General features: G+C 37.3%; 1 protein-coding gene across 10 annotated transcripts in view; it reads left to right on the top strand.

Moving 5' to 3' along the window:
- RPGRIP1L (RPGRIP1 like) overlaps positions 1 to 27,615 on the top strand; it is a 125,363-nt gene that overhangs the window by 63,978 nt on the left and 33,770 nt on the right. For 8 of the 10 annotated variants that reach the window (XR_004737482.3, XM_078358133.1, XM_078358129.1 and 5 more), the window contains 2 exons: positions 13,928 to 14,111; positions 22,068 to 22,152. Coding sequence is in view for 9 of the 10 variants with exons in the window: in XM_078358133.1 (XP_078214259.1) it covers positions 13,928 to 14,111; positions 22,068 to 22,152 (269 nt within the window). In the remaining variant the exon portion in view is untranslated. Of the gene's footprint in view, positions 1 to 6,029; positions 6,104 to 13,927; positions 14,112 to 15,344; positions 15,543 to 22,067; positions 22,153 to 27,615 lie in introns of those variants that run through there. The other 2 variants (XM_078358130.1, XM_035282678.3) reach the window with 2 other exon arrangements.

Genomic DNA, 27,615 nt, shown 5'->3' with positions numbered 1-27,615 from the left:
AAATAATTTGTGTTACTTGGCTACAGTCTGATACAGTCTTCACTATCATTCCAAAATTTGATTTCCTATAATGGTTTCAGATGCTATCTGAAATGTGAACATCATTTAAAGCAAGAAATTCTTCATGCTTCACCTCCCATGGGTTTTAAAAATTCTATTTTCAGCATCAGTCACTGCCCAGCACCTATGTTTTCTTAGTTTGTTTTGTGTTACTATAAAGCTATACCTCAGGGTGGGTAATTTAAAAAGAAAAGTGGTTTATTTGACCCACAGTTCTGCAGGCTGTAAAAGAGGCAGGGCACTGGCATTTGCCTTTGGTGAGAGCCTCAAGCTGCTTTCACTCATGGCAGAAGGCTAAGGGGAGCCACAGCATATGGAGATCACATACCAAGAGAGGAAGGAAAAGAGAGAGAAGTAAGAGTTGCCAGCTTATTTTTAACAATCAGCTCTCAAGGGAACTAACAGAGTGAGAGCATTAATCTATTCGTGTGGGATTTGCTCCCATAACCCAGACACCTCCCACTAGACTCCACCTCCCCACACTGCAGGTTAAATTTTAACATGACTTTGGTGGAGACAAACAAATCATATTCAAACCACAGCATATTGTTAACAGGTGAAATTTAGTTTTGGTAAATTATATACCAAATATAGTAAAATGGTATCATCTGAAAGCCTGGGAACAAAACTCAAGAAATTATAATGGCTAATGGTATTGTTTGAATGATGGTATCCCCTCCAAAATTTATGTTGAAACTTAATCCCCAGTGCAACAGTATTAAGAAATGTGGCCTTTAGGAGATGATTAAGTCATGAGGACAGAGCTGTCATGAATGGGATTAGCACCCTTCTGAAAGGGCATGATATTGAAGAGACACTGTCTTGCTCTTCTGCCATATGAGAACATAGCATTCCTCTTCTGCAGAGGATGCAGCAACAAGGCACAATCTTGGAGACAGAGAGCAGCCCTCACTAAACACCAAACCTGCTGACACCTTGATCTTGGACTTCCCAGTCTCCCAAACTCTGAGAAATAAATTTATATTATTCATAAGTTACCCAGTCTGTGATATTTCATTGTAGCAGCACAAATGGACTAAGACAGTGAAATACAGGATTGTCTATTGATTTTACCAGTTTTTGTGTGTACTACTTTAGCAAATCATTTAATATGAATAATAGAACCTTTCTCTTTAAAGATTGCAAAAGTGGTACAAAGAACTTCTGTATATTCCTTACCTGAATTCACAGATTTTAACTTTTTACTTATTTTGTTTAACTTTTTACTCATTTGTTTTATCATTTCTAGTCTCTCTCCTGCATATACGTATAGTGCACATACTTAGGTATTTACTTATAAACATACATTCTTTCATACACAATTGTTATAAACCATTTGAGTATTGCAGAAATCATGCCCCTTTAACCCTAAACACTTCAGAACAATTATATGATATTCTTCTCTAACTTACAGTTTTCATTAGAATTTTGCCAGTTGTCCTAGTAGTATCATTTATAGTATCTTATTCATATAGTCCAAGATCCAGTCACTAGTTTTCATTTAGTGAAAACGAAATCACACATTGCATTTAGTTTTCATGGCTCTTTAGCCTCCATTAATCTGTAATGGTTCTTCAGGCTTTCTTGCAGTCTTTTGTAACAGTGACACTCTTTAATACAGGCCCTTTATGTTGTAAAATATTCTTTATTGAATTTGTCTGGTGTTTCCTCCAGATCAGATTCCAGTTATACATTTTGGTAGGAATACAGCAGTGATACTATGTCCTCTTCATTGCACCATATCAGGAGGCACAAAATGTCATTTTGTCTAATTATTGATGGTGTTAACTTTGGTTGAAGTATTGTTTCATAAATTCTTTTGTAAGCTTAAAAATACTTGTGGTTCATTCATTTTTTCTTTTGTCTTCTCTTTAAGAACTGTTTCTGGTAGAAGTCTCAGAATAGTGAGACATAGCTTGCATAGGCAGGAATGTATTACTGAATGCCTGTTATGTGCTAAGTACATCCTATGTTAATATTTCCTCACAACAGTTCTTCATTTATTAGCATACAGTGTGTGTCAGGCAGGCATACAAGAAGCAATTCCTTCCCTCAAATAATTCGTAGTCCTGGGGGAGGGGAACACAAATTATAATGCATAGTGGTCTGCACCAGGAGAATGGAATGCATGGGGTGCTATGGGAGCATTCGGAAGGGGTCCCTAAGTCAGCATGAGGGGCCTTCCCTTCATCAAGGATGACATCCTAGAGTCAGCAAAGCTGGAGCCAGTATTGAAGATGATTGGGAGTTCATGAAAAGAGAGAGATAATTATAGGCCATAGAAATGAAAAGCATGAGAATCTGAGAGAACATAGTGCATGGCTTGTTCTAGAATTCAGAATGGTTTTAGGATGGGCCAAGCCTATTATGATATGCTTAGGAAGCCCAGGAGAATAGGCTGAAAAGGTAGGCATAATCCAGAACATTGAGACCTCTGAGATTTGTAAGGAATGGGGATAGAAGATCACTCATTCATTCAACAGATATGTATGTAGTGAGCATTTGCTGTGTTCCTAGCCTTGTTCTAGGGACTGGGAATAGATCCATGAATACAAAAAATTAAGCTCCTGTTCTTAAGGAGTTTGCACGTTTAGATCACATTTTGAAAGATCATGCCATCAGTAATGTAAAAAATAGACTAGAATAGAGGAACAGACTAGTTAAAAAGGAATTAGGTAACCCTACTTTATAGTTATCCCCACTTTATAGACTTTTTAAAAATTGCCTCTATTTATAACGTTAGAAAATTAGGACTAGAAGTAGTGCCCTAGATAAATATCATTTATGCCAGTTACACTGTGAGTTTGAAGTATCTGATATACTGTGTAAGCAATTTAAGATCATTCAGTTTCTTTTCTTCATGTTACAGAATCAGACAGTTCATAGTTATTTCTTAGAAATGTTGATCCTTAAAAGGAATCTAACAGATTTCCCAGGACTTCTACATATTACTTGGTTTTTTCTCTTCATGTCTGTGATGTATAATTAATCATAGATTACTTCATTTTGTTTCATTTCATTTACAACATTTATGAGCTTCACTTTGTCAGTCTGAAATGCTTGTCCCCTCCTTTCCTTTCGAAAGTGGCATAATTAGTGTTAGCATCTTTTTTAACAGGCTACATAAAGTTTAGTGGCTGGATTAAATCAAGTCATTAACATAATGTGCCACCCAATTTGCCCCATCTCTCTTCGTTTCCCGGACATCAAAGTGCCACATAGTGCAAGTGTAATTGGGCCTTGCTGGCCTGTCAGATTCCGTCAGTCTGACAACTGCTGCTTTTACTAAAAAGCTTCTAGGCATGATAATTAATGGTGAGGGTTGGGGGGGCAGAAGTCTGAGAAATGTAAAACTTTGGACATTTCTCTATGAATATTTTATTGATTTGAATAATCAGAAGTTAACAGTATAAATTTGATGTATAATACATTGATTAAAAGCCTTGTTTTAGGTCCTCAAAATAGACATCAAAACTGAACATTTGCATCTGCCATGGCATTAAAAAAATTTAATAGTCTGTCCTTGTATTATTTCTTATTTTATCATTCAATAGTGCAGCTTTCATTTTTCACAACAAAATGTATTGCCATGAACTCACAGCTGACTTAAAATGTGCCCACAGGTGAGAATAGGAAATTACAGGTTGAAGGAGCGATGGACTCTTCTGTGCCCTGCATATTTACATCATTCTCTTTCTCTGTTCCTACTAATAGCAGTTTTGTAAAAGCTGCCATATTCAATTGGACTAAATTGCAGTTCCACCTGGAAACTAGGTTCTCTGAACAATGAGCTGGCATTCCCAGGTGATTACAATAATGATGTTCAGGGAAATATGTTTAAAACTTTGAAAGGCACAATGCAAAAAGCAATTTACTAGCTTTAGAATTCATGTATGAAAAATTATTAAATCACTTAGGAATCAAATATGATATCCTCTCAGTGGATAAAATAAGCTGCTCTCCATGTTTTACATGTGGCAGCTTAAGCTAGACAGAGACTAGGTTTTAAAATATGTTTTACTTGACCGGGCACAGTAGCTCATGCCTATAATCCCAGCACTTTGGGAGGCTGAGGTGGGCAGATTACCTGAGGTCAGAAGTTCAAGACCAGCCTAACCAACATGGTGAAACCCTATCTCTACTAAAAATACAAAAATTCACTGGGCACGGTGGTGGGCACCTGTAATTCCAGCTACTCAGGGAGGCTGAGGCAGGATAATCCTTGAGCCTGGTAGGCGAAGGTTGCAGTGAGCTGAGATCGCACCACTCCCCGCCAGCCTGGGCAACAGAGCAAGACTTCATCTCAAAAATAAATAAATAAATAAAAATAAAATATATTTTATGTAAAGCCAGAAATGTTGACATACTCTCCTGACAGAAATTTCTTTTAAACTATTTTTGTACTTTGCAATTTAACTAACTCTTACTAATATACCATAAACATTTTTCCATAACAGTATACTCTATTTTTTTAACATACCCATAATATTCCATTTATGGCCATACCATATTTATTTAAATAAGCCCGTTTTGATGGACCCTTAAGTTTCTGTCATTTTTTGCTTATACAAGTATTTCTGCTTAAAATGAACATTGTTATATATAACAACGTTTGAAAATTCCTGTTTTCTCCTATCACACTCTTTGCCAAATTAATGGATAAGAAATTATGCCTCAGTGATGATTTCATTTAAAAAGAAACAAATGGGGCCAGATGTGGTAGCTGACACCTGTAATCCTAACACTTTTCAGGCCAGGAGTTCAAGACCGGCTTGGACAATGTAGCAGGACCCCCCATCTCTACGAAAATAATTTTTTTACGTTAGCCAAGCCTGGTGTCCAATGTCTATAGTCCTAGCAACTCCGAAGGCTGAGGTTGGAGGATCACTTCAGGCCAGAAGTTCGGGGCTACAGTGAGCTATATCACACCACTGCACTCCAGCCTGTGTGAGAGAGGAGAACCTGTCGCTGAAAAGCACAAACACACAAAAGAAATACAAAAAGGTTTTTCTGTACATATATTTTTATTTGAACATACAGACATAACATTTAAGTTTATATAAGCAAAGAAAGTGTGTGGAAAAAGTACATCTGACAGCATTAGCAGTGAATATCTCTCGGGTAAGAGTCAGCAAACAATAGCCCGTATGCCAAATCCAGCCCTCTACCATTATTGGAACCCAGCCACTCATTCATTTACATATTATCTATTGCCGCTTTCACTCTACAAGGGCAAAGTTGAATACCGTACAGCCTGAAATGCCAAATATATTTGCTAGTCATCCTTTAACGGAAAGAAAAATTGCCAACTCCTGAGTTAAGTGGTAGAATGAAACAAGAAGCTTTTATGTTTGTCATTTGGTAATTTATATTGTTATATTTTTTAGTAGTGAGCATGGATTGACTCAAAAAACGAAATAGCTAATTCTGTACTGAAATAATAGCTAAAGAAGACTTTAACATGAATATTGTGGAAGCTTTTCTATAAAAATGTTAGAAGTCTCTGTTGATGGAAGATGAATCTTTTTTGCTTTAGAGCAATATTTCTCAAAGCCATGATCCCCAGAGTTCAGCACCAGCATCCGCATCACCTGAGAATTTGTGAAAGATGCAAATCCTTGGCCCCACCTCAGACCTAATGAATTAGAGGCTCTATGGAGTCCACCAATCTGTGTTTTATCAAATGATTCTGGGGTATGCTAAAGTGCAAGAACCATAGCTTTAGAAAAAAGCAGTACTTTTCACCCTTGGCTGCACATTAGAATCATCTAGGGAGCGTCGTTAAATGCCGGGGCCCAGGCTCCACCCAGATAAATTAAGTCAGACTTTTGTTTATAGCTCCCCTGGTGATTCTAATGTGCAGCCAAAATCAAGAACCACCATACTACAACATCTGTTCTCAATGATGGTGAAAGGAGAATGGCATATCAAAATCACCTGAAATTGAGAGTGTTTTTTTTTTTTTTTAGAAAAATTCTCCTTGCTTCACATTACTGCCATAGTAAACCCACAGTTAAGGATGGAAATGTGTCATATCCCTCAGGTTTGTATCTATTTATACACATACACACAACATTTTTATAGTGATAAAATAATGCCAATTTATAATTATTTGGAGATTAATTTGGCATTAGGGCAGAAAAAAATAATCCAAATCACTGCATGAACACAGTAATTTATGGGGCATGTAAGGACACCATGGCAGTGTTCTAAAAATAAGTACTCTTAAAGCTAGCACTGTTTTGATCCCCAACACTGAAGTTTGCAACATTTACATTATTTATTTAATATACTACATTTTACCAGAACATGTTAGAAAAGATGTATTACTGCCACTGATGAAAACTCAGTGGTTTGCTTTTGTTTGTTAAAAACCATATTACCTTGACGGTTTGAGATTCTGGAAACATCGCCCTTTTTTTTTTTTTTTTTTTTTTTTTTTTTTGAGATGGAGTCTCACTTTGTCACTGGGCTGGAATGCAGTGGCATGATCTTGGTTCACTGCAATCCACCTCCCAGGTTCAAGCAATTCTCCTGCCTCAGCCTCTCAAGTAGCTGAGACTACAGTTATGTGCCACCACGCCCAGCTAATTTTTTGTATTTTTAGTAGAGACAAGGTTTCACTGTGTTAAGCAGGATGATCTCAATCTCCTGACCTCATGATCCACCCGCCTTGGCCTCCCAAAGTGCTGAGATTACAGGCATGAGCCACTGTGCCCTGCCAAAACATTACCTGTCTATGTACATATTTCTCCTAAAGAATTATTCTTTTAAACAACCAAAATGCTTTAATCAGAACCTGTATGAAGGGTGGATTTGATGCACAATGTAAGAGGAAGCTTTGGAGCCTAGTTTAAGGGACTCAAGGGGACTTTTTTGAGTCTTTGAGATGTCTCTGCCCATGCCTAGCCTGAAGAAGGGAACTTGTAAGAATCACCATTAATTAATATACATTCCTACCCACTTACATATGGCTCTGTCAGTACCAGTGGTTGAGTCTGATTGTTTTAACCAACTGCTTTGAGCTTGTCTTAGAGCTCACCCCAATTAAAATTTTACTCTTCAAGAGCACTGACATAGATCTTGTGCATTTCCATTTTGTCTCTGTTGTTTTGTTACAAAGTACCTAGTTCTACATACTATGGCTCCTACAGGTAGATTTTATTTGCATCTATGTACACACACACACACACACACACACACACACATACACACACACAGAGAAAATATTTTTGTGGTGATAAAATAATACCAATTTATAATTATTTGGTGATTAATTTGATAATCCCTTATAGTTGAAATTCTTTTTTTTTTTTTTTTGAGACGGAGTTTTGCTCTTGTTACCCAGGCTGGAGTGCAATGGCGCAATCTCGGCTCACCACAACCTCCGCCTCCTGGGTTCAGGTAATTCTCCTGCCTCAGCCTCCCGAGTAGCTGGGATTACAGGCACACGCCACCATGCCCAGCTAATTTTTTGTATTTTTAGTAGAGACCGGGTTCACCATGTCGACCAGTATGGTCTCGATCTGTTGACTTCGTGATCCACCCGCCTCAGCCTTCCAAAGTGCTGGGATTACAGGCTTGAGCCACCGCGTCCGGCCCTAGTTGGAATTCTTTTACCTATTACCCAGCAATTCTGCTCCTAAGGAAATCATGCATGTATACAGGAAAACATAAAAGGATATTCAATGCAGCATTGTTTGTAATAGCAAAAAATTGTAAACAATTGACATCAGTAGGTAAATATACTATAGATTACATATGCAATATAAATAGGATTCTATACAACAGTTAATATGAATAAATTGGATTTGAAAAATAAATATGAATAAATCTCAGAAATATAGTATTGAATATAAAAACAGAAATTACAGAATGATTAATGAGTATGATACCATTAATATAAAACTGAAAAACAGAAAACAATGCTATATGTTGTTTATAGATATACGCATAGGCAATAGAAAATATAAAGGCATGTTTGGGAATGATACAACCAACTTCAAGATAGTCGTAACCATGGGGGAATGAGGAAGGGAAGGGAAAGGATTTGGCAGCTGGTGGCTTTACCTGTATCCGAAATATTTTATTTCTTCAACAACAACAATAAAAAGACTTAAATCAGTTATAGAAAAATGATGACATCTGTTTGAGATGGCTGCCTACTTGAATATGCCAAGTTATTTTCTGTACTTTCTCATGTTTAAAATGTCTTATAATAAAAAATTAAAGAAATGCCTATTCATTGTAGAAACTTGGAATGAAATTAAACTCACCTGTAATCTCACCATAATTAGATTTAAATGTAACTGACCGAAACAAGTTGCAAGACGTTTATCATAGGCCATTCTCAATGATGCAATACTGTTTTTAAGGGTTGTCAGGTTGAATTAGTTTTCAGAAGTCCAACAATTCAACTCCATTGTGGCTGCTGTGATGGCTGAAATCAGAGGAAAAATTCAGCACAATCCTGTGAAGATGTGAAAATTTTGAGCATGCCAATAATAAGCCTAAGTAAACACTTTAGATCACATAGAAAAATATGATTCAAAATATGAATTAGCATCAGTAAGGAAGCAATAGTGGAATTGAGCCAAAATCACAAAAGCTATCATTTATTTTTTTAGAGTAATACAAGCTGTCATCACATTTCTAGATCATTTAATCACATAATATGTAGTGTCCATCTCTACAAACAACTAAAAATACGTTGCATGCAGTTCTTATTTAAATGACTTCTATTACTTCTGTTCACCACAATAAAAAGAAAGATTTTTTTTTTGGAGACAAGGTCTCACATTCTGTCACCCAGGCTGGAGGGCAGTAGCACAGTCTCGACTTACTGAAACCTCTGCCTCCCATGTTCAAGCAATCTCGTGCCTCAGCCTCCTGAGTAGCTGGATTACAGGCACACACCACCACACCTGGCTAATTTTTGTATTTTCAGTAGAGACAGTGTTTCATCATGTTGGCCAGGCTGCTCTTAAACTCTTGGTCTCAAGTGATCCTCTTGCCTCAGCCTCCCAAAGTGCTGGGATTACAGGCATGAATCACTGCGCACAGCCCATGCTGATACTGACATCTTGCTAACCGAGGATTCTAATAGGATAATTGGTGAACAAGAAAAAAGAACTGAGAAGAAACCATCTAGTAACAAAATTCATACACATAGAGGGGAAACAAAACAGGAAAAGTCTGGAATCTATGCCGTCTGGTCAATTTCCTATATTGAAGGATGCTGATACCCTGCAGAGGAATGACCTATTGCTGTAGTAATTCTGAACAAACATTATTATTCATCTCTTTAAAAGACTTTGCTTCAATTACTGTCATTTGAAGCAGTATATTATTTAGTACCTATTCCAATTCACCTGATGGAACGTTCTATTTTCTTATGATGACAAATTTCAAACATGCAGAAAAGTGGAAATAATAGTACCCTACCATCTAGATTCAGCAATATTCACCTGTCTTGAGATAGTCTTATTTCATTAAAATCTAGAACAGCAAGAGTATTATATATATGTCAGCAGTGAAAAATAACCACTCCCCAAAACATAGTAGCACATTAATAAATATTTTTTAAATGAGAAGGCACTAATATCTGCAGCTTTACACAGTTCTAGCAATAAATAAAAGATATTCTAGGCTAGGCACTGTGGCTCACACCTGTGATCCTGGCACTTTGCAAGGTCAAGGTGGGAGGATTGCTTGAGGCCAGGATTTCAAGACCAGTCTGGGCAACATAGTGAAATCCTGTCTCTACAAAACATTTAAAAATTATCTGCGTATGGTGGCATGCACCTCTACTCCCAGCTATTCAGGCGGCTGAGGTGGGAGGATCACTTGAGACGGGGAAATTGAGGCTTCAGTGAGTCATCATCGTGCCACTGCACTTCAGCCTGGACAACAAAGCAAGACCCTGAGAGAGATTCTGAATATATAAAAGAGATACATTCTCTACTATTTCATTAAATATTTATTGAGAGCCAGCGGTTGGGGAGGATGTGAAGTAGCAAAAAATGAATAAGATATTGATCCTGCCCTCCTGAAGCTCACAGTCTATAGAGAGAGACAAATATGTGAACAGTTCCATGTAAGTACAACGTGATGGAGAAATGCACTGAGGACCCAGAGGAGGAAACAACCAACTTGCTCTTGGAGATCAGTAGTGCTCTCATAAAGGAGAGTATGTGTGGTTCAGGGCCTCACAGCAGTGAAATTTTGATGGAAAAGAAGATTTCAGACAACAAATAACAGATGCAAAAACTGAGCAATATAAAACAGCACACCACGAGTTTAAAGGAATGGCTAGAGTGTAGGGCAATAGAATGATTTTTCAGGTGGAAAGATTATATTTGATTGGTTGTTAGGAAGAGAATTCTGCCACAGTAAGGAGAATGGCTGGGACTACAGACAGATTAGAGTCTTCCCCTCTGTCTGTCATAAGAGTAGATCCACCCATTTATTGTGTATTACATAATGCAATGAGCAATGTAATAGTGCCTACCATCACCGAGCTTACAGTCTCATAATGCTCATCAGTCGGCTGCAAGTTTGCTAACAAATCTCTTATGTCAGTTCCTTCTATTTTCTTCCTTCTTGTTCTGTCAAATTTCTGCTTTCTAATAACTGGGAAGCTATTGTATTTGTTAGCCCCATGAGAACTTAGTAGTTTCTCCAGAGACCAGAAATGGAAAAGAAACAATATCTTATTTTTCTTTATATTCCCAACAGTTAAAATGGTATCTGAAATACCATATGCTTTCAACAGTTCAGTGAATCATTGAGAATTTTTTTTTGAGACAGGGTCTCACCGCATCACCCAGGCTAGAGTGCATAGTGTAGTGGCACATCATGACTCACTACAGCCTCAACCTCTCAGGCTCAAGTGATCCTCCACCTCAGCTTCCCAGGTAGCTGGGACCACAGGCACATGCCACTCATTAGGCCTGGCTAATTTTTTTTTTTTTTTTTTATGAAAGACGTGTTTTCACCATGTGGCTCAGACTGGTCTCCAACTCCTGGGCTCCTGGGCTGAAGCATTCTGCCTTCTTCGGCCTCCCAAAGTGCTGGGATTTGCAAGCATGAGCCACAGCACCCTGCCAGTCATTGAGATATTTAGGAAGTAAAATGAGCAGGAATGGTTGGCCTTTAGGATATAGTGGATGTGGAAACAATGGAAAGGCAAGGATGCTGTTAGGTCTCCTGATTGTAGGGGACTAGGTGGATGGTGATGTCATCAGCTGAGGTAGTAAATAACAGGATGAATGGGATTGGGGGAGAGGAGAGAGAGTGAGTTCATTTCTGACTTGTTGACATGAAGTTGTCTATTATGCATTTAACGTGCTTCTTAATCTTTATACAAAATCTAGTTGAATCAGAGGGGCTTGAACACAACCAATTGTCTGGCATCGTTAGTCAAAACTTATGTTGGGAAACATCTTGCTTCCTTAGATAAAAGCTACTTAAAACTTACCCCTTTTAGGATTTATTTCAAGTTGATTCATGTCGCATTAAATGAAGAGCAATAACTGATCATTTGTGCCAGGTGTATTGGTCAGAGAATTAAAGGACATTTGATAGAACTAATGGCAGTAGTGTAGCGATACCCAAGAAATAAAAACTAAAAATAATGGACCAGAAATAAAATAGACATCATAAAAAGAATTTTAAAGTTATTTTATTTTTGGATAATACAGGGAGCTTTCTTTTTTGTTGTTTTCGGTGTTTGGGGTTTTGTTATTTTGTTTTTGTGTTTTGGCTATGATCCAAGTGACTACTTTTGTCTATGATTACATTTTAAACTTTAAAGAGTTGCATGTAGTCTTATTTGACAGTCTAAATTGGTTCCTACAGTAATGCACGTTTTCATATGGGGATTGTATAGCTAATATATTATTAATAAAATAACCACTTAAATAAATTTGATTCCCCTGCTATTTACAAATTCATTTACTTCTTCATTAGGTTCTGTGATAAACAGTGTTAAATTCCTATTTTCACAGAGTAGAAATAAGTATGTATACCACTTTTTTCTTTTTATAGCTGTTTTCCTTTAATCCTTTTGTGCAGAAACATAAATGTTTTATAAGATGTTATTGCTAAAATAATTCTAAGTTTGTCCAATTCCAACTTATGTAGAAGACTTAATTATACATTATGCTACACTTGGACCAGAATTATAAAATATATGTATTACAGTATTTTCACAACCTCAATACATTTTAAGAAAAAAGTATATCATTTAAAATATTTTCTTTACCATGTCGTCTTCAGTGAGCAGAGAGAAGGGGTTTTCTGAAGTGAGATTAGACAATAGAGCGAACTTCATTTTTTATGCACGTGAACGGAGAGGGCTTGAGGTTATTAGTTGAAACCGAGTAACCTTTCCAGGCTTTCATCTCTTTCTTTTCAAATTTGAATATGAAAAGCATATTCAAGTCAAAGACCATCACTTTAATGACATTTGGCAGTCATTTGATTTATTAGGTTTTAGAAAAAATTTTCCTTTAAATATTTCATCATACTATGCTAATCCTAGTAATATTGCCAGCTGCAGCCTTGTACCTGTATTAGTGGAGACAGAATGGTGTGGAATTTTCTCTGTCATCCTAGTAAAATTTCCATGAATCTACTGAATAATAAAATAACCTTATTGAAATATTCAGATTTGGGTTTTTAGTTAAAGTGTCTTAGAATACATAATAAAAGAAAATGTCTTTTGAAAGAAGGGGGTAAAATTACTTCATCAAATATTGAGGGGGTTTGACAGCAATGAAAATTGTTCTTTATGGGAATATTTTTACAATAGGATACTTAAGCTTTTCAATTTGATTAATTATATTATATGCTTTGAAATATCTAAGTAACCACTATGGTGAATTTGCACACTGATTTATATTTAACAATGAATTCCTAAAAACTGGTCATATAAACAGGACTTACTTTCGGGTTTTTCTAATTATTATTTGAAGTTATATAATTTATAGCATGTCTCTGAATTTCAGTAAAGAAGGATTTTGATACTAAAGGACAAACTTTAAATTGTAAGAAACAGATTAACTGAGGTGTTATCTTGGTGTGATACAGTTTTAAATCCTAGTCTATTAATTATTTGAAATCATTACTCAAGGAAACATTTATAATTCCCTTGATAATGTCTATGACACCGAAATCTATTAAGCAAAGACTGAAGTGAAAATTAAACACCATTTTAGTTGTTAATTCTGTAAACATAAATTATGAGAAAATGTGTTTTAAATTAGACATAAAATTCTGTTTCTTTTGCTTGAAAATGTATTATTTATTGAACAAAATATATTATGGCAGAATAGGAGAGAACGAACTGTAGTTTCTGCTCTAGTTACTACTGATGCATATAGCTACATATATTAGCATAATACCTATAAGGTATTCAACAGGCTTTGATCTCTGAATAACTGAAACTTTCTCAGGTATTGTAGATTAAGTAAAAGCAGTGATAAACATGTACATCATTACATAGTTTGAAACAAGGCCAACTGATACTTGTCATTCTGAAAGCAATTGGAGATGAAGATCTCATAATCTTCACTCCTGATAGACTACTAGTGGGGTATTTATAGCCTCAAATGTAAATCAGGAGACTATTGCCATGACACTGTTAACTTCAAACCCTGGGGCATTAGAATCTCATTCTCTCTCTCTCTGTCGTGAATAATCTATCATGTGTAACATATAGTAGTGTACATTGCATACAAGAAAAGAAGCCCATTGGCCTTCGTGTTTTATTTAAAATTGATAGTGGAAAATAATAGTGGATCTTTTTGTTCTATTATTTTATTTTTTGTTTTTTTTTTTTTTTTTGTCTTTGCTCTTTAAACAGCCATCAGAAAAAATTCGGATTGAGATCATAGCTCTAAGCCTTAATGATTCTCAAGTAACCATGGATGACACTATTCAACGGCTGTTCATTGAGTGCCGATTCTGCAGTCTTCCTGCCGAAGAGACACCCGTGTCACTTCCAAAGCCCAAGAGTGGGCAGTGGGTCTATTATAACTATAGCAATGGTATGTATATTTATTTGTAATATAAACTTTTATGTTTGTCTTTTTTATTTATGAAAGAACTGGAAAGAAAAGAGAGAAAGTGTATTTCTCTAATGTTCACATAAACTCACAGAAGTCTTGTCAGAATTGATTAATTTAAGTCATTAAGAAAATAAAGTTGGGCTAGGCACAGTGGCTCACACCTGTAATCCTAGCACTTTGGGAGACCAAGGCAGATGGATCGCTTGAGCTCTGGAGTTCCAGACCAGCCTGGGCTACATGGCGAAACCTCGTCTCTACAAAAAAAAAATATATAAAAATTAGCCAGGCATGGTGTTGCATGCCTGTAGTCCCACCTACTCAGGAGGCTGAGGTGGGAGGATTGCTTGAGCCTGGGAGGGTGAGCCTGCAGTGAGCTGTGATCTTGCCACTGCACTCTTATTTGAGTGACAATGCAAGACCCTGTCTCAAAAAAAAGAAAGAAAGTTGAAGAAATACCAAAGTTAAGAGAAAACAAAGCATGTGAAAAAGTATTTCTGAGATGGTCCTCGTATATAAATAGTTCAATAGAAAAATGTCAGCTAGATCTATAATTAGGAATTTAACTAAAAATATGATATTTCAAAGAAATATCTTTCAAACAAAGAAGTTGTTTTTTAGTCATATGATTCAAAGCTTTCAATGGCCTATATTTTGTCTACCTTTCTGATCAATGTCATCACATGGATGTTTTTACAATCCATGTATATATCTCTCTTAGTGTCTAGATGTTCAGGATTTTAATTGAGTGAAGCATAAGTTCTTACTGTGCCTTTCATCATTTAGTACACACATCCGTTCACAGCAGCAGGCAGATTTTCTCTCTCAGGGCTTGACCTAGTACCCAGTTAACGTGTAAATTTACTGGACCAGCTCAGACCCAATAGACATCCTATAAATTCTTCGATAAATCAACTTCACTGTGAGATTGTTAGTATATAATTGGAGAGGAATGAAAAAGAATGTCAGGCTACCATAACCCTAAGTTAAAACAGCTTAGTAAGTTCTCCTAAAGCACTACATTAAAACAAACCATAAAAATGGAATGTTGTGTCATCTTTAACAAAATAGGCCATCTCATGCTAGTTCATCGCTACTATTTTTATCTCACTAATCTTACAAATTGCATTTTAGTCAACATGTATAATCATGCTGTTGTATCAGCAGGATTACAAATCCTCATAGTTACCTTTTTTTTTCATCTGGCATTTTTAGAATTATGTTCATTCCTCAAGAGGGTAATCTTCAGTATCCAGAGACCTGGCCTAGTGATCAGCCCTCCCTTTATCCACAGTTTCTACTATTATGTGAACTAAGGCAAGATGTTTAAATTCCATGATTCATTATTTTCTTATTTGAAAAGTAAGGTGCTTTCTATGATCTACTCCAGCTCAACTTCTACAATAACAGGTGTGTTAAGAAATCACATGGGAAATAAATAGTGTAGTCATAACAAGAATCTGATTCCTCCTTCATATCATGCACTTGATATAAAGAAAACATTTCCAAAAGTATTTTCTCAGGCTTCCTGGAGATCCTTAATTGCAGAGAACCAGAAAAGAAAACCATATCGAAATATTATTAATAATGAAATAACCGTTCAGTCAACTAATTTTAATAAAGATACCCCAAGAAAAGTGCAAACTCTTTGGCTTTTGTATTATTCTTTGTAAAGGTGAGCAATAGAATATTTGGTTGGACTGGCAACAAAAATGTTTTTTAGAGATTAATTGTATACTGAGAAACTTGGCCATGTCAATCAAAGAACACATGTTTCCATTTGCTTAAAGAGCGATGCAAATTTTTCTTTAGATCAAACTGTGATATATGCACAAATGGCCCAAATTTGTACATTCTCACATGGTTACCTCTAGGTCTGTTTAGGGTTTTTTTGTTAGTTGGGCTTGTGTGTGTGTGTGTGTGTGTGTGTGTGTGTGAGAGAGAGAGAGAGAGAGAGAGAGAGAGAGAGATAGGATCTGGCTGTGTTACCCAGGCTGCAATGCAGTGGCACGATCTTGGCTCACTGCAACCTCCACCTTCTGGGTTTAAGCGATCCTCTCATGGCAGCCTATTAAGTAGCTGGGATTACGGGAGTGTGCAACCACACCCAGCTAATTTTTGTATTTTTGATAGAGACAGGATTTTGCCATGTTGCCAAGGCTGGTCTTGAACTTCTGACCTCTAGTGTTCCGCCTGCCTCAGACTCTCAAAGTGCTGGTATTACAGGTGTGAGCAACCATGCCTGGCCTGGTTGTGCATTTTGGTTTGTTTTTTCCCTTTACTGCAGGGTATTTTATTGTTTAATTGGTATTTTAAGAGTTGCTTATGTTTCTAATGAATTAATCATTTGATAGCAGCGAGAAAACCACAATCTATTAGAAATGAATACAGTAGAAGTGTTTACTATACCTTTTTTAGCTTCTTTTCCTATCTAATGAGATTGGACTGTGTAGAATTTTCAAGATTAAATAATTTTTAGGAAATTTTTCTGGAAGGAGGGGAAAGAAATGTACTCTGTGCTTAGAAGCAAACTAATGCTGTTTTATATCTCTTATATCTGAAAAAATGGGGTCCTAGGTCATCAGCAAATTTGAGAAATAATTAATATTGACCTTGTTGAAGGTTTTATTTTTCATTTAAGTGTGACATAATGAAAATGTTTATTGTAAAATTATTATATTTGCATCTCCATTGCAGGGGGATCTCTTTGAGTCTTTGGTTAGTAAGTAACTATCTCATGTTATTATTGTAATGATTTACCATTCACTTGTTACCTGATACAGGTCAATACAATGTAGCCTTACATCTTCCAAATCTCATTAAATATTAATGAAAGCAATTTTATTTCCAAACTGACTTCAAATAGAAAATTTAGTGGACAATTAGTACAGGCTATCTCTGTTTGAACACCAGGCCATAGAGAGGTTAGCTGAACCTAGCAATGATTTACCCTACATTGTGACTGGAAACTGTACAAAAGAAATTTGTATGTTCAGGCCCAGATTAGGTGCATAAAATGAAAGATGTAGACTGGTGATCCCCTGGATTATTCATAATTGAATTCAGCCTTTATTAAGACTTAATAAAGTAGGTAGGTAAACCATTGTAACCTACACAAAAATATATATATGTATCTTCTGGCCAGGCGCAGTGGCTCACACTTGTAATCCCAGTACTTTGGGAGGCCAAGGTGAGTGGATCACAGGGTCAGGAGTTCAGGACCACCCTGGCCAACATGGCGGACCCCTGTCTCTACTAAACATACAAAAATTGGCTGGACAGAGTGGCTTATGCCTGTAATCCCAGCACTTTGGGAGGCCAAGGCAGATAGATCAAGAGATCAGGAGTTCGAGACCAGCCTGACCAACATGGTGAAACCCGTCTGTACTAAAAATACAAAAATTAGCCAGACATGGTGTCAGGCGCCTGTAATCCCAGCTACTCAGGAGGCTGAAGCAGGTTGATAGATATCAATATTGATATTCCTAAGAAGATATATATATATGTATGTATCTCCATTGCAGAGGGTCTCTTTGAGTCTTTGGTATGTGTGTATATATATATGTACATATAGAAGATATATGTCTCTATATATAGATTCCTAAGAAGATATATATCTTCTTAGGAATACCGACACTGAAAAACTAAAATTGAATTTACTTGCTAGTCAGTGGTAGCAAGAACAAAAACATTTGTATTTTATTGAGCCTGAAAATTTTACTCAGAGAATGCTGAGAAAGCAAGAAAATTGTTTGGGAAAAAATAAGATTAATGGTATGTCTGAAGAATGTTGTCTGGGCCGAATAAAGCCTACAAGGGAATTGACAGTTGGAAGAAAAAGATTAATGAAATCATCCAAAGTTTTTATGAGACTTATACAGGTCTGGACCCTTAGCCTCTGGGGATGGAACAGTCTGTCTTTTGAAACAATTAAAGTTTAATTCAAACTTTTGGTGAAGACAATGTAAAACATCAGATTTTATGACTAATAGGAGGAGAAATTTGGCAAAGATAAGGATTACAGGGATGATAACTCTTTAATACAAACATTATCTGAGATTCAAGGTTATCGACCCCTTATAATTAAGCCATCTGCATTTCTTACTTCTGCCATATGATATTGATACAGAATATAAGGATTTATCTAACTTGCAGAAGTAAAGGATATGTTTTTAATGGTAGATGACTGAAGATCAACTAAAGTATTTGGACTACTCGTTTGTATCCTTTTGAGACATATGCTTTCAGTAAGTTTATGTCAAAATCATACAAGTCCTAAACAAATGTGATTTCTGAGGGGAAAGAAAGGTAAATACCTTAACTTTTGGAGAGTTATGATACTTTTAATAATCACCAGAGTCACTTTTTATAGGATGTATTTCAAGTTTTCAAATCGTTAAGTTTTTTTAACCATCTAGAGTTTTAGAACACCAAATGAACCATGGTAGTCATAGGATGATATCAAGACATAATCAGAGGTGGCCAAAGTGTTTCTGTTTCCCACAGTATTCAGCACAAAAGTGTTCATCACTAGCTCCTGATCCCATTTAAAAATGTGGCAGATGAATGTTGGGCCAAACAATGGTTCTCAATGTGTAGAACCCACACCACCAGCAGCAACAGCAGCTGGAAACACATTAGAATTGCAGATTCTCAGGCCCTAACCCAGACCTGCTGAACCAGAAAGTCTGGGAATACAACTCAGTAATCTGCATTTTAACAAGCCCTTTAAGAGGTTGTGATATGCAGTGTTAAGACTGAGAACCATTGGGCTAGATAAGATGCCCAATCTAGGCCTAGTTTATAGAAGCCGGAGAGCCTTACATATTTCCAACTTGGTACGCCTTTGGAGAACTAAGCTTATTGATAAGTAGCTGGAGTATTTTCAAAAAGAAATTGTAAAAGTTTTATGCCAAGAGATACGATTTGACACACCTAGACTGGGTATATTTAAGCAATATTCCTTTATGAAACAAGACAAAGTGACTTCCCTTGTTATACTCCAGCTTTGTGCTAACAAAATGACTACAGCTTAAACAGGAAAACTTTGGCCTCATGTGAAAGAAGGAGAGGTCATGTAGCATGGAAATTAAGAGAGCAGACTCTTGAGGCTGACATTGCTGGATTCAAATTCTGGCTCTGCTGCTTTCTAACTAGGTGGTCTTGGGCAAACTCCTAACCTTCCCTGGATCGATGTAATCGTCTGTAAAATGTGGGTCAGCTTGGTTCTTAACCTACATGATTACAGTAAAAGTATTGAGTGTAGTACTTAGCACGTTAATGTTACCCAGTAAATAGTGGCAATAATTTTTATCTTTGTTAAGAGAATAGGAACTACAGTATGCTCGCCAACTGGATAAAGCAAAAGCACAGGGAATCCCCAGTGGCACCAGTTTTTAAAACCAATTTCAATGGTAAAAATGTTAAAAAAAAAAAAAAAAAAGATTAGGCCAGTCATGGTGTCTTAGCACTTTGGGAAGCCAAGAGTGTAGGATTACTTGAGGCCAGGAGTTCAAGACTAGCCTAGACAACATAGTGAGACTCCATCTCTGCAAAAAATAAAAATTAGGTGGGCATGGTGGTGCACACCTGTAGTCCCAGCTACCAGGGTGAGGCTAAGGGCTAAGGTGGGAGGATCACTTGAGCCCAGGAGCTCAAGGTTGCAATGAGCTGTCATCCCACCACTGCATTCCAGCCTGGGTAACAGAGCAAGACCCCCATCTCTTAAAAAAAAAAAGAAAAGGTAAATTTAGAGTGACCATACAGTCTAGCAATTTCACTTCTGGGTATATACCAAAAAGAATTGAAATCAAGGACTCAGATATTTGTATGCCCATGTTTAGAGCAGCATTATCCATGATAGTCAAAGGTGGAAACAATCCAAATGTCTGTCACAGGATAAGTGGATAAACAAAGTATGGTTTATACATATGATGAAATATTATACAGCCTTAAGGAATGAAATTTGAAGTACGCTACAACATCTATGAACCTTGAAAACACCAATGCTAAATGAAATAAACTGGACACAAAAGGACAAATAGCATATGATTCCACTTACATGACATACCTCAGGTAGTCAAATTCATACAGACAAAAAGTGAATGGTGGTTACCAGGGGCTGGGAGGAATGAAGAATGGAGAGTTATTGATTAGTGAATATAGAGTTTCAGTCTGGGAAGATGAAGAAGTTCTGGAAATGGATAGTGGTGATGGTTGTACCACAATATGTAGGTAGTTACTGCCGTTAAACTGAATACTTAAATGTTAATTGTTCATTTAAGATGGTAAATTTTATGTTGTGTATATTCTACCACAATAAAAAAATGTTTTAAGCCATTGAAATTTATCAAAACTGGTCTAGGTTTAATTGGAAGACCCTTGATTTGGATGCTGGTGTTTAAAATTCAGTGGGTTTTTTTTTAAACCACTGGGATTACCCTTGTCTTCAAACAGTGTAAGCCAGTATGACATAAAAGCTATAGAACTCTGAAGTCAAAAAGAATATGGTATACCACATCTTGTAATTAACAGGAAAAAAGATAAATTTGGAAAAAATTCCCCTTTAGCATTGCATACTGGCAGCTCCTAAAAAATGAAGTACTATCTTCCAGCGATCTGTTAGCATGACTTTTTGGCATTGATAAATAAAACAAAATACTCTGAACCTTTGAATCTGTATTGATTTCTATAAACTTCAGTAACCTATATAACTAGTCACATTTACTAATATGACATCATGCAAAGAGCAGTAAGCTAGAAGCTGGTGTTTGACTTTGGTTATCCAGAGTCGATTATTAACTTGGTTATTACATCTTCGATGATTCTTCTCTTAAACCACTAACCGATACCTTTATGTCTCTCACTCCATGTGCCTACTCAGTGCCTTTGGCCCTCAGTTAATATTTGCTCAACTGAGCCAAACAAATGAGTTGATAGCATCATAATTTGGAATTGAACTAAAATTATTCAGGGAAACATTTTCAACATAAAAGATGTTTGTTCCTTGCAGAGCCTAAGGCTTTAGAATGATCATGGTATCTTTCACCCTTTGTGTGTTTTTGACCAGGGATAATCTCTAAGTTGAGACTTGGTCACAGGGGAACCTTTACATCCAAAATGACATATGAAAAAGAAATGTCTTCAGAAGCTAATGCATGGCTGAAAGTCTGCCGAACTGAGAAAAAATAATCAGGACGAAAATTGTAGTGTTCGCACATTAAGATGCCATTTTCCCAGAGTACAGACGCTTACTTACAATGTCAAGCGTTTGCCGTCTTCTTTCTGGTGAGACTTGAACTAACTAATCTCATGCTTCAGCCAAGTGAAGTCTGCCCACAGTCCTGGATGCCAGCATGTGCCTTTAAAACTGAAGACAAACCTCACACCCTAAAAAGCCTTTCTCTCCATACACGTTTCTCTCCCATACCCCTACCCAGCAGACATCGGCCTGTGTATTTCCTCAACCCAATACACTAGACGCCTTTTTTATTGCATGTTGTGGCAGGAGAGAAGGATTAAATTACTGAGGCTGTCAGGGAGGACAAGCACTCTGCCATACATTATCATTATCACTTGCTTCTTGGGTGAAAGAAACTGCAGTAAATCCCTCAAATACAAAGCAATAAAGACCATTGGCTTTTACTGTCATGACTGCCAGTGCCATTAACAGACAGTGACAGTGATGTGGCACTCTTAGATGTTGCTTGTATCTTTTCTGACAGTGTGCGCATAAACCTGCCAGTGACATGACATTAGATCACATGACTATTCAGATTTGATTCTGGTTTCTGGAGCTGTTTTCTTTTCCCAGGCATACAAGTAAGGTGGCATAACTTGTGTCTTTAAAAACAGATATTTTTTTAAAATAAAGAATGATACTAACGTAGCCTATTCCTGAGTAACTTCCTTTTTGGATTTTTTTTTCTTTTGCTATAGTGATCTACGTGGATAAAGAAAATAACCAAGCAAAGAGAGACATCTTAAAAGCTGTACTACAGAAACAAGAGATACCTAATAGAAGGTACATTTCATCAGTCCAAATTATCTAATGGTTTATATAAAGTAGATCTCTGTAGCAGGATGTGGTTAAAATAAAAGGCACAAGATGAGGAAGCAGACCATCAGGCTTCTCTGACTCACTCTGTGTCCTCAAATGAGTACTGGACCTCTATGGATCTCCTTCCTCCTGGAAATACAGTGTCCCTGCCTACTATTCAAAGTAATTGTAAGGATCCTATAGGGCTTTGAAAACCAAAGACTGTGCAACATGTATAAAGTATCCTATTGCCACTTTTGTAGTTGTAAAGACTATGACAGGTTGAAAGGTGGGTATACTCTGGAGAACATGCCCTGGATATAAATTCTTGTCTTACTGCTTACTAGCAGTCTGACCTTAGACGAGTTACCTAATCTTCTCGCACCTCTTTTTCTTCAACTTTAAAATGGAAATAATAATACCATAGAGGGGTGGTGTAAGGATTAAATGAGCTAATATATGTAACACAGATAATACAGTCCTGACACAGAGCGCACAGTGAGTGTTAATTGCAATCATTGTTAAGTAGTGACATTAATTTTTTTTTTGAGACAGAGTGTCACTGTCACCCAGGCTGGGGTTCAGTGGCATGATCTCAGCTTACTGCAGCCTCTGCCTCCTGGTTCAAGAGATTCTCCTGCCTCAGCCTTCTGTGAGTAGCTGGGATTACAGGTGCGCACCACCATGCCTGGCTAATTTTTGTATTTTTAGTAGAGACGGGGTTTTACCATGTTAGCCAGGCTGGTCTCGAACTTCTGACCTCAGGTGATCTGCCCACATTGGCCACCCAAAGTTCTGGGATTACAGGTGTGAGCGCACCTGGCCATGACATTAATATTATTGTTTGTAATGGCGCATCAGCCTTTCATACTAATTTGTATCTTACTATCACTGTTTAATAAGCCATCATTTCATTATTTTTTGAATGCATTTTTTTCTAATTTAAATAGGATACCTTGCAATTCTGGTTCAGTAGAGAAAATACATATATAGCATTTTCAGAAGAAAAAAAAATCTGATCTTAAAAAGTTAGTGCATCTATGTGAGCTTCTGCCGCAGAGTTTGAGGAGTTGCCTCTGTGCTGCTTGTTAACCGTGAGCTGGTTTCTCCAGTGCCCCTGGCTGGCTGTCCTCCTTCGGCCTCAGCACACATTTTAGGTCTCCATTGCCCACTTCTCCTCGCCTGATGACCCACTGATGACACAGCCTCTCATCACTGCCTCAAAAACAGCACTTACTCTGCTGCCTTAGGAGACTCAAGTTCTCTCCTTTCCAGAGGGCCCTAAAGTGAATGTTAAAGACATATTTTTCAAAAGAGCTTCCAAACTAGCATTTTATCTTCTGTTTGGAGAAAAGAACTGGAATTCTTAGCTCTTGCGATCTGATAATATAGCTTTATTACTAGTCTTTCACTAGCTCCTGAAATACATCATTCCTTTGGATCTCAGTTTTTATTCTGAAGGAGTGGTAAAACCCTGTTAAGCCTGAGGTTCTACTTTTTCCAGGATGGTAATCACTCAGGTTTTACTTGCTTCAGCTTCTTTCAGGGCCCTCTTAAAAACCACCAGCCCCCCAAGGTTATCCCAGGTCATGAGTGATAGGGAGTAAATGACACTGGCCATGGCCTCTGTTTCCCTGCGCTAAGCAAGCTGCACCATGGCTGTCTAGGACTGAGCTCAGTTCCCATGGACACATCCTAGGATGAGACTCAGTAGCTTGTTCAGTCCTATTTGTCTGCCTCTGGGTTCGCTTTGTCTCTGAAATGTTAGATCTTACTGTAACATACTGGGAAACAACAATTTTGTTACCCCAAAAGTGTTTACTTAAAAAATTTCATAGTAAGTTCTGCTTTCATGTTAGACCTGCCTTTCCTCAGAGGACCCACTTATTTGTGCTAGAATCGTTTAAGAAATAAAAAAGGCCAGGTGTGTCCGCCTTCAGTTTGTAGAGAAAAAAAGAAAAAGAAAAGAAAAGAATAAATAAATAAGGCCAGGTACGGTGGCTCATATCTGTAATTCCAGCACTTTGGGAGGCCAAGGCAGGAGGATCCTTTGTGCCAAGGAGTTAGAGACCAGCCTAAAAAACATAGTGAGACCCCCATCTCTACTAAAAATAAAAAATTAGCCAGGCATGGTGGCATGCACCTGTAGTCCCAGCTACTGTGAAGGCTGAGAAGGAAGGATCACTTGAGCCCAGGAGTTTGAGCTTGCAGTGAGCAATGATGGTGCCACTGTACTCCAGCCTGGGTGACAGAGCAAGACCCTGTCTCAAAAAGACAGAAAAGTCTACAGTAACTGTAATGACTCCCACCCTCCCATGGTTGTTTCCACAAACACCCCTCAAAGAAACAAATGTTCCTGTCATTTTTGAGGAAGACAGAGAACTATTACAGGTGCCAAGTGACTGACTCAGGCCTTCCCGCGGATGAGTGTTTGAGTGCTGGCCATGCACTCCTGGAACCACCATGGGAGAGGATGGCCCCATCGACTCTTCTCCCTCAACAGTGTCATTTTCCTAAGGGAAAGAAGAACTTACATGTATGTTTTTCCATAGCCAAAAACCAATTGTCATTCCAGTGAACATTCTCACCTTTTTTAATTGCTCAGAGTCACGTTATTTAAAGTAGCTCCTCGTTTATGAAAATTCATTTCCTCAGACAGCAACCCTGTTGAATATTGGTGATAACCTACAAAGCGACAGTTAGAATAGTTTGACTTATCTTCCCCAAGATGTCTAACGTTACAGACATCGTATGATTAATTGTATAGAGTACCTATGCATGCTACCCCATGCTGTATTTGCAAACATACACATGTCACTTTAAAAGGGAGATAACATACCGAAATGCACCTTCAAACAGTATTTATTTGAAGTCATAGTTTAACACTGACTTAAGGTCCTTTTCTGATTTCAGTTTTTTCTTGTGAACAGTGTTCTATTGATCAGATCCACCCCCGAGGAAGACAATGATAATAAATAGACAGATAAATTAATCATGTTTGCAATAAGACTAAGAGAAAAACAAACAAATTAAATGCCAAAATAGAAAATAACAGTGAAAGCTGAATCAAATTCAGTGAATCCTCAGCAGTGAATCTGAGGAGGTGACTCATAAGCTGGTTCGTGAAGGCTGAGAGGACTCAGCCCCGTCAAAAAGCTCAGAGAAAATCATTTTGGGAAGAGATCTCTCCAGGCATGAAGGAGCATTGAGAGGTGTGTTCCAGGACCAGGCAGAGGTGATGCAAGGCTGGTCTCACTAAAAGGTGGAGAGTGGCAGGAGAAAGAGGCGGGCAGAGGAGGCAGGAGAGGCTCAGATGGCACTTCCCGTTTTTCCTTCCACCTGAGTGCTTGACATAGGCCCATGTGTAGAGCCGGGGCCTCAGACTAGGCTGGAAGCCTCTTCCAGGCATAGGACAAAGTTTTGCCATTTTGTTTTGGCAGTGTTGAAAGTCAGGTATAAGATTTGTGTTGTGTGTCTTTACATTATTTTTTAAAAATTAATTTTAATCCTTAAATGATTTTAGTTGTACTTTTCCTCCCTTTTCAGCTTAACTTTCTGGTTTCTTAATTTTGTTTTTGACATCTCATTTTTCTCTATATAGAATTTAAAGCCAGAAATATTGCAGTTTTAAATTTCTAGTCATTTCTCTGGCATTTAGAAAGCTTTCTTTTGCCGCAGAATTCTCATATATTCAGTGCAGGTAATTGACTGCATTTGTAAAGTGATACAGACATGATCCTCAGATATGAGACACTATATGAAGATAACGCTTAACATGATTCTTAGAGTCTGCAGAGCCTCAGTCTTTTTCTGTAAGTCTTGTGTTATAAAATACGTATTATATATTACTTTTAATTCCTCCTCTTCCAAGCAGTTTTAATTCTTTCTCTTTTCCTAATTTATTTTAGGAAAATTTCTCTCATCATCACTCATCTTACTTAATTGAATGATAGTCAATGTATAATTTGGGAATCTAAGTTTTCAATTGAAAGAAGCTTTTCCCATGCCAAGTTTTTCTCTCCCCTTAGAAACGTAAAAGCATAAGCAGCTCTACCTATATTAAAAATACTATTTAAAAAAGAGCAAACTCAGTGCTTACTGCGTTCCAAGCAACTGTTCACTTGTATCGTCTCATCTGATCCTCACAAGAGCCCTGTAAGATAGGTATAATTATCCCGCTTCTTCTCATAAGAAAACTGAGATGAGAGAGGTTAAGTAATTTGTCTAAGGTCACACAGCTAAACAGTAAGACAGCAGGAATTTGAGCCCAGAATAGATGCCTTTAACCACTCCATCTTAATCCCTCTATCTTATGCATGTTATAAAACGTCCTTCATACCATCTTGAAGGCCAAGATCTATACTCTTTATGATTATTTTTGAATAGGTGTTAACTTTGATTTTGACCTAAGGGATTTCTGTTTTCTAATAAAAACTTATTGCAGGCTGGGTGCGGTGACTCACACATAATCCCAGTACTTTGGGAGGCCAAGGTGGGCGGATCACCTGAAGTCAGGAGTTGGAGACCAGCCTGGCCAATATAGTGAAGACCCATCTCTACTAAAAATACAAAAATTAGCTGGGCTGTAATCCCAGCTACTCAGGAGACTGAGGCAGGAGAATCACTTGAACCCAGGAGGCAGAGGTTGCAGTGAGCCAAGATTGTGCCACTGCACTCCAACCTGGGTGACAGAGCGAGACTCTGTCTCAAAAAAACACACACACAAAAAAACCCTATTGCTAGCTAAAAACAGACTTAGTAAAGGAATTCAATGTGAAATACTTACTTTCGGCAAGTTGGTTAAATGTATTGTGTTTACCTATAAGCGTTTGGAATGGCTTTTATTTGTGTTTTCCAAGGCATGATTTCTCAGACATAGATTTTTATGTTTCTTGTTTTGTTTCTGATTTGAGATGGATACATTTTGAAAAGTTGAAAATGGTAAAGTTTACAAGCATCTATGGTTTAAGCTATGCTGCCAAGACATATCAAAAGAGTACTTAACTGTAAATTCCTGTCATTTGGTCAATCCAAATGCGTTTGGCCTCCACACAAGCCACTAATTCAAATCAGTTCCATCAGAACCCTACAATTATATGTCTACAAGTAAAATAAAACTTGGATGCTACGATTGTTAGTTAAAGATTGCTGAAATAATGTAAACATTTGATATAGCTGTTGGGCAGAGTTACAACATTTATCTTAACATGATTCAAAATGTTACCCTGGGAGCACGATCTCTGTGTTTTGTAGAACACATACAGTTGGTTAAATTCCTTAGTAGTCACAACTCCACAGTTGTGTGTTTCTAGAGAAAATGTTCCTTTTCTGTGGAAAATGCTGACCATTTAACCTCCATGGTCTTTATTCACTTCATCCTTTTAGGCTTAAAAGTAAAGGTGTCAAAATACAATCAGATAGTATATAATAGAGTGAACATCTGGTCCT

This window comes from Callithrix jacchus, chromosome 20 (assembly GCF_049354715.1).
Source record: "Callithrix jacchus isolate 240 chromosome 20, calJac240_pri, whole genome shotgun sequence".
Classification (NCBI taxonomy): Eukaryota; Metazoa; Chordata; class Mammalia; order Primates; family Cebidae; genus Callithrix; species Callithrix jacchus.
Note: the sequence above shows the minus strand (reverse complement) of the source record. Positions and strands in the feature narration are given on the sequence as shown.